A 7,411-nucleotide genomic window follows, 5' to 3' on the forward strand; every position below is an offset into this window, starting at 1 on the left:
TTCTATGTGCCACACAGCAGGGGCCTCCTGCCACCACTACCCAGGAACCAAGAGCACTCCAGCATGGAGGTTTGTAAACTCTGGGGGTTGCACACTCATCATGAGTTGGAGTAGTGGGTCCATGGAAAGAGACTGACTTTGAGAAGAGTTGACTTATTGGAAAAGACTCTGATGCTGGGAGGGACTGGGCACAGGAAGAGAAGGGGAAGGAGATGACAGAGGATGAGGTGGTTGGATGGCATCACCGACTCGATGGACGTGAGTCTGAGTGAACTCCAGGAGTTGGTGATGGACAGGGAGGCCAGGCATGCTGCGATTCATGGGGTCGCAGAGTTGGACATGACTGAGATCATGTCACCAACACCAAACCCATGTCCATCGAGTCAGTGATGCCGTCCAACCATCTCATCCTCTGTCGTCCCCTTCTCCTCCTGCCTTCAATCTTTCCCACCATCAGGGTCTTTTCAAATGAGTCAGCTCTTTGCATCAGGTGGCCAAAGTATTGGAGTTTCAGCTTCAGCATCAGTCCTTCCAATGAACACCCAGGACCGTTATCCTTTAGGATGGACTGGTTGGATCTCCTTGCAGTCCAAGGGATTCTCAAGAGTCTTCTCCAATATCACAGTTCAAAAGCATCAATTCTTCGGTGCTCAGCTTTCTTCACAGTCCAACTCTCACATCCATACATGACCACTGGAAAAACCATAGCCTTGACCAGATGGACCTTTGTTGGCAAAGTAATGTCTCTGCTTTTGAATATGCTACCTAGGTTGGTCATAACTTTGCTTCTAAGGAGTAAGCGTCTTTTAATTTCATGGCTGCAATCACCATCTGCAATGATTTTGGAGCCCAGGAAAATAGTCAGCCATTGTTTCCACTGTTTCCCCATCTATTTGCCATGAAATGATGGGACCAGATGCCATGATCTTAGTTGTCTGAATGTTTGAGCTTTAAGCCAGCTTTTTCACTCTCTTCATCAAGAGGCTCTTTAGTTCTTCTTCACTTTCTGCCATAAGGGTGGTGTCATCTGTATATCTGAGGTTATTGATATTTGTCCTGGCAATCTTGATTCCAGCTTGTACTTCCTCCAGCCCAGCATGTCTCATGATGTACTCTGCATATAAGTTAAATAAGTAGGGTGACAATATACAGCCTTGACGTGCTCCATTTCCTATTTGGAACCAGTCTGTTGTTCCACGTCCAGTTCTAACTGTTGCCCCCTGGCCTGCATATAGGTTTCTCAAGAGGCAGGTCAGGTGGTCTGGTATTCCCATCTCTTTCAGAATTTTCCACAGTGATCCACACAGTCAAAGGTTTTGGCATAGTCAATAAAGTAGAAATAGATGTCTTTCTGGAACTCTGCTTTTTCCATGATCCAGTTTAGAAAAACAATGTTTGTGTATACATAATATGTAAGCACATATATACAGAAAGATTAAAGCAAATGTGGATAAATGTTAACATCTGTGGAACCTGGATAACAAGTATATGAAAAATTTTTATATTATTTTTGTACTTTTTAGGTCTGAAGTTATTTCAAAATAATGGCTAAAACTTTTTTTAGATTCTCTTCAGAAAATCCCATAGGATCAAGTCAAGTGGCCCCCTTGAAAATCTATCAGTCTTGGCTTTCCCTCTTTAACTTTCTTGTTCTCCCTATCTCGCCCTGCTGACCCTGGAGTCAAAATAATGAATTTGTGATGAGACTGCAGAACCACCACCTGCTGTCACCTGAAAGGCCCTGATGAGGCACTGGTGAGGAGGCCACTGACATGGATGTCCTTTATGAGCTGAGACTGACAGAAGATGCTGCAACATGACTCCCAAGTTAGAAATAAAAGAATTTCCACGTGGCAAAGATCTGATGGCAAGTCATAACTGCTAAAATGGGAAGCCAGGCTGGAGCACACCCAGGGTGCCTTGACTTGATAGCATACAGGGATCTATGCCAACAGCTTAAAAAGTCACCGTATTCTGAAGGAAAAGACAGATGCGTGTTATTGTTTTGGGGAGAGAAAAGGGTGTTTCTTGACCCACATATTTTTAAAAGAAAATTAAGAATTAGTGAGCAGAAGGCTGTTGGTTTTCACACTGGGAATCAAGATCTTTTACCAGTTTCCTAATTTAAGTCATTTCATAAATTTAGACCCAACGATTGAAGAAGCTGTGTTTACCTGTGGAAGGACTCCTCAATGCCACAAGAATCTACCATGAACTTTCCTCTGCTCCTACCCAGTGACCCAAGGCCTTTAACCAGGACAAAATTCAGATCCTGTTGACTGCATGATCTGAGGCTGGTACAAGGAAGCTCTAAATGCAACCATAGTCCCTCAGTTTAGAGTGCAGGGTCACTGAGGGTGGGAAAAATGCAGGTTTAACCCAAATTTATTTTACAGGAACCCTTTGTCATTCCTCCCCAAATTCAGGCCCATGGATAGGATATATAAATATATATATGTATACACACATATTCACACACATTTATATACACACTCAGTAGCCAGCAGGGACCTCACATTGATCTTATGGGAAGAGTCATGCCTTAGTCTATTCAGACTGCTGTTAATAAATTCCACTAAATAAGTGGTTTAAACAACAGGTATTTTTTTCTCAGTTTTGAAGGCTGAGGTGTACAAGATCAAGGGGCTGGCAGAGGCAGATTCAGCGTACGATGAAGCCTCTTTTCCTCATTTGCAGACAGCCACCTTCTTGCTATATCCTTACATGGGCAAGAGAGAGAGCATGTCTCTGGTATCTTTTCTTTAAGGCACTATCCCATTGATCCCATTTAAACATAGGTGGCTCTGATGGTAAAGAATTTGCCTGTAGTGCAGGAGACCCAGGTTTGATTCCTGGGTTGGGAAGATCCCCTGGAGAAGCAAAGGGCCAACCACTCCAGTATTTCTGCCTAAAGAATTCTGTGGACAGAGGAACCTGATGGCTACAGTCAATGGGGTCACAAAGAGTTGGACAGGACTCAGCGACCAGCACTACTATTAATCCCACTGATAAGGGCTCCACTCTCAGGACCTAATTACCTCCCAAATGCCCCATCTCCAAATACCCTCACAAGGGGATCAGGGCATCCCCCCTATGAATGGGGGGATGCATTCAGTCCATACTACATCATTACTGTATAAAGAACCAACTGAAAGCCTCTGAATCTGCTTTCCCTGACTATGACAGGGAAGCAATTCGTGCAAGCAATTGCAGACATTAATGCCACCTTCAAATATATGAAGGATATAGGGGTGGGGCATCTCCACATTGCCATTCAAGTCACTTCTTTGGGCCTTGCAAAGACTAAACAGACGTTTTAGAGATGGACAGTGATGGCGGTCACACAACAATGTGAATATACTTAATGCCACTGAAATGTGCTTTAAAATCATAAAAATAATAAATTTTATGTTATGTATATTGTATACCACACACATATACTGGATGGATTATGGAAAAAAACAATGGACTACCCCAACTGCAGCTGCTACTCTGGAAGCAGTGGGGTTTCTTTCCTCCCCTCTGACAGTGTTTTTTTTTTTTAATGTGGCTACATGAGGTATTCACTACTATGCACAGGTTTACTCTAGTTGCAATAAGCAGGGTCTTCTCACTGCAGTGGCCTCTCATTGCAGAGCACAGCCTCCAGCAGTTGCAGCATGTGGGCTCAGTAGTTGTGGCATGTAGGCTTTAGTTGTCCCATAGCACGTGTAATCTTTCCAGACCAGGGATCAAACCCATCTCCCCTGCATCAGCAGGTGGATTCTTATCCACTGGATCACCAGGGAAGCCCTCTCTGACAGTTTTATTGAGATGTAATCTCACACAATAAAGCTGTAAAGTGTGCAACTCAATGGTTTTTAATATATTCACAAACACATCACTGAACACCACTATCTAGTTCCAAAACATTTTCATTATACTAAAGAGTAATGCTTTATCCATTAGCAGTCACTCCCTATACCTTCTTCCCCTTAATCACTGAGAAATATTTAATACTAATCCACTTTGTCTCTATGCATTTACCTATCCTGGACATGTCATATAAATAGAATCACACAATATGTGGCCTTTTGTGCTCAACCAAGTAATATTCCATTGCGTGGATATACCATGATATGTTTATGCGTTCAATGGCTGAGACATTTGGATTATTTCCACTTTGGGGCTATTATAATAATGATGCTTTGAGTATTCATTTACAGATGTTTATGCAGACATGTTTTCACTACTCTGGGATACACATCTGAAAGCAGAATCGCTGGGTCATATGGTAACACTGTATGTTCTTCTTTTTGAGGAACTCCAAACTTTCACAACGACCAAACTTGTTTTATATCCTCACCAGCAATATTCGAGGGTTTCAACTTCTTCACATTCCCATCAACACTTACTACTTCCTCTCTCTTTGACAGCAGTCATCCTAGTGTATGTGAAGTAGCATCTCACTATAGCTTTGATTTGAATGGCTATTTAGCAGCAGCAGCAGCAGCAGCAGCAACAGCAGCAGCAGCAGCAACAGTACCTTTATTAGAAAAAAAAAAACTAACTCATTCTCTGACAGTTGGTATGTGACTACCAAACAGACAGGTGCATCCTTCTCAAAATGATCAAAAGTGGTTCAACTTCGCATGATGTTAAATAGGATTATCATTGCTTGGGCAACAAGATGATATATTCGTGCCCATGGTTATGTGACATGCTCTAAATCAGCAGAATATAAAGAGACATCTGTGGCAACTGAGCAGAAGCTTACAATTTCATGCTTCCTCCCAGCCTCTCTCTCTCTTAATCCTATTACTTACACTGATCTCAACATAGATAGCTTATATTAAGTTATAATGAATTTATTTTAAAAAAAAAGAGTTGATTTACAGTATTTTGTACAATGTGATTACATTTACGCTCTCACTGAAAATATAAAATCAGTTCTTAGCAATTTCCAAAAAACCCTTTAACTGTATGAATAGCTTCATAATAAATTAACTCTTCCATGATTATTAATGCAAATTTGCCTAGTGAGTTAAGTAAACAGATCTGTGTCATGTTTGCCACCCTCTGTGACACCATCTACCTTCTCAAAACCTCTATTTAATTTGAGCCATCCTGATTCTCAATTTACACCTCCATTTTGCCTGGGATGAGAAAGCCAGGAATTGAAAGAGTGCTAAAGTATATTAAAGTAGGCTAATTGTAGGCTAATTGAGGTGCATTCTGCATGAGGTAGTTGACTTGGTTAACTTCATTTACAAACAACTGTAAACACAATTCCAGCTAGTTTATATACTCTAGACTGCCAATGTATAGGCCGCATTCCCAGAAAAATAAGCCTCAACTAGGAAATAAAATATTCCTTAATACATTCATTTTTGCTTAAAATGAAACATACTCATAGATCCTGGTGAAAAGACAAAGAATGGCAAAAAGCAAAGTAAACATTAAAACTGACAGTGCTACTTTTAAAGCTAATTTAAAATCACTATCAATAATGTATTTACATTTAAAGTATAATTGATAACTTTTACTAGATTTATAGGGAATAACTTTTTACTAGATTATTTATACTCAATGTATAATTTCAATGGAATTTTAAGCAATTACAGTTCAACTCCATGTAGTATCAACTTTTCTTCTCTTCTGAGTCTTGTACCAATTTCATCTTTTCTTTTAACTCCTTCTGATCTCTGGAATACTGTTCAAATATTGGTTGATAAATATATATTCCTCCAGCAATTCCAAGGAGGCTAGCAAAAAGCAGTTGTGGAAAAGTCAATCTTCCAAACATTTTTTCATCAAACACTTCACAGCCCAAGGATGGTTCTAAAAAAACAAACTCCACATCCAGGAACTCTCTTCAGGTCTGTATACAAAGAAAATGAGAAGCAAAGCAGTAACTCAGTACAATATCCTTTATAAAGACTTCATGCCACAACTTTGCTCCTGCATAAACAGTATTTTTCTCATAATATGTAAATATGCTTTTTGATGTAACAAAAATAGGAATATAGATACAAAGGGAATATGAGAAATGATGGTTAGGGGATGGTGTAAGATAAAGCTAAATGCTATTAGAGAATGTTTTCGGAGGTTTTAAACTGATACTTTGTTAAATGGCAGAAGTGTGAAAAAATAGAGGAACATACTTTTTATGCCTTTAAAGATATACAAAAAAAAAAGGTATACTATTAAAAGAAACAGCCGTCCACAAAAGTTAAATGTGATTGTCAATCTCATCTGAAAGGGGCGAGATTTATTACTTTTCATTATTAGCTCTTCTTTAGTATTTAATGACAATATGTGTGATTAAAAACAATTTTTAAAAACTAAAAGATTTTCTAGTTTCCTCTGATGCTATAGTAGATACAAAGTGACATCACCTCTAAGTCATCTACCCTCCATTTTTGACAAAAAAATAAAATAGGGATTTCACTGGTTTTACTTTTAACAACTGAAGAGTTAAGATTCTAAAACTTCTCAGAAAATTATATTCCTTGCAATAATCTACAGTCTGATAAGTTCTATGGTTCGGAGATAGTAAGTACATATTTATAAACAGGTAAAACAGAGCGAATCATTTTTATGTTTTATTTTAACAATATTTCACAGCATCCTAAGCCAGTCCCCGGGGTCACAAAACTCAACAATGGCAGAATAAATAGTAGCTTCTTCTTAATATATCGCGAAAATCGTAATTTACTATTTTTCTGGGGGGAAAAGTCTTTTTTCCTCCTGGACTCTACGATTAACTAGATAAATGAGAACTTCACCAAGCATGTTTTGGTTCGATAACTACTGAGTGTAAGAAAAGGAGACATTTGCAAGTCAGCTCCTTGTAAAACAGACAATTAGACCGCAAGTAACTTCGGGAAGGTTCCCCTTCCGCCACTACTTCGCTAAATGACACTGACCAAGTCCTTTAACCTTTTGGGGGCCTCATTTTCCACATCTGTACAAGAGGCTAAATTACCCTTATCCCGCCTACGTCGCTCAACAAATAGTCACTGTAAGATCACCCAAAGCATGCAACGTTACACCAACACTTCCATCAGTACTATTATTACCACTCACACACCGTTCTGCTTCAGCTCCCCGGCGCCTCCTGCCTGCACCCGCAGAGTTGAGATCCAGTTCCTTTCAGCAGTTTCCGGACCCAAGCCGCAGAGACCACGAAACCAAAGGAAGGGAACAGTCCCTCGAGAAAGAAATGTAGCAGGGAAAGCTCGGACCAGCCCGCGGCGAAGACGTAGACGCGATGCCGAACCAGCAATAGTGGGCCGCGGGGACCACCGTTGGAGGTGGGCGGGACGAAGATGACTTTTCCCGGCTATCTTCGCGCCTGCCGGCACGGCAGCTAACAAAGGCCAAACTTAGCGGGCGGAAGAGCAACGCGCGCCACTTCAGCCATCCATTG

General features: G+C 40.5%; 1 protein-coding gene across 2 annotated transcripts; it reads right to left on the bottom strand.

Annotated features, from left to right (window-relative positions):
• Positions 1 to 3,982: 3,982 nt before the first annotated feature.
• On the bottom strand, positions 3,983 to 7,281 carry PIGBOS1 (PIGB opposite strand 1). Of its 2 annotated transcripts, XM_068965855.1 has the most exons (3): positions 7,073 to 7,281; positions 5,602 to 5,860; positions 3,983 to 4,525 (listed from the first exon to the last, which is right to left on the bottom strand). In XM_068965855.1, exon 2 carries the CDS (start codon positions 5,783 to 5,785, stop codon positions 5,621 to 5,623), a length of 165 nt encoding a protein of 54 aa, XP_068821956.1. In that variant the 5' UTR covers positions 5,786 to 5,860; positions 7,073 to 7,281; the 3' UTR covers positions 3,983 to 4,525; positions 5,602 to 5,620. The 2 variants fall into 2 exon arrangements, with proteins under 2 accessions (XP_068821956.1, XP_068821955.1); XM_068965854.1 differs by lacking the exon at positions 3,983 to 4,525 and having other exon boundaries at positions 4,920 to 5,860.
• Positions 7,282 to 7,411: the final 130 nt, after the last annotated feature.

Source organism: Capricornis sumatraensis, chromosome 2 (assembly GCF_032405125.1).
Source record: "Capricornis sumatraensis isolate serow.1 chromosome 2, serow.2, whole genome shotgun sequence".
In the NCBI taxonomy this organism is placed as follows: Eukaryota; Metazoa; Chordata; class Mammalia; order Artiodactyla; family Bovidae; genus Capricornis; species Capricornis sumatraensis.

Excerpts from the sequence above, each read along its gene's own strand:
- PIGBOS1 (XM_068965855.1), bottom strand. The coding sequence starts at position 5,785 with ATGTTTGGAAGATTGACTTTTCCACAACTGCTTTTTGCTAGCCTCCTT.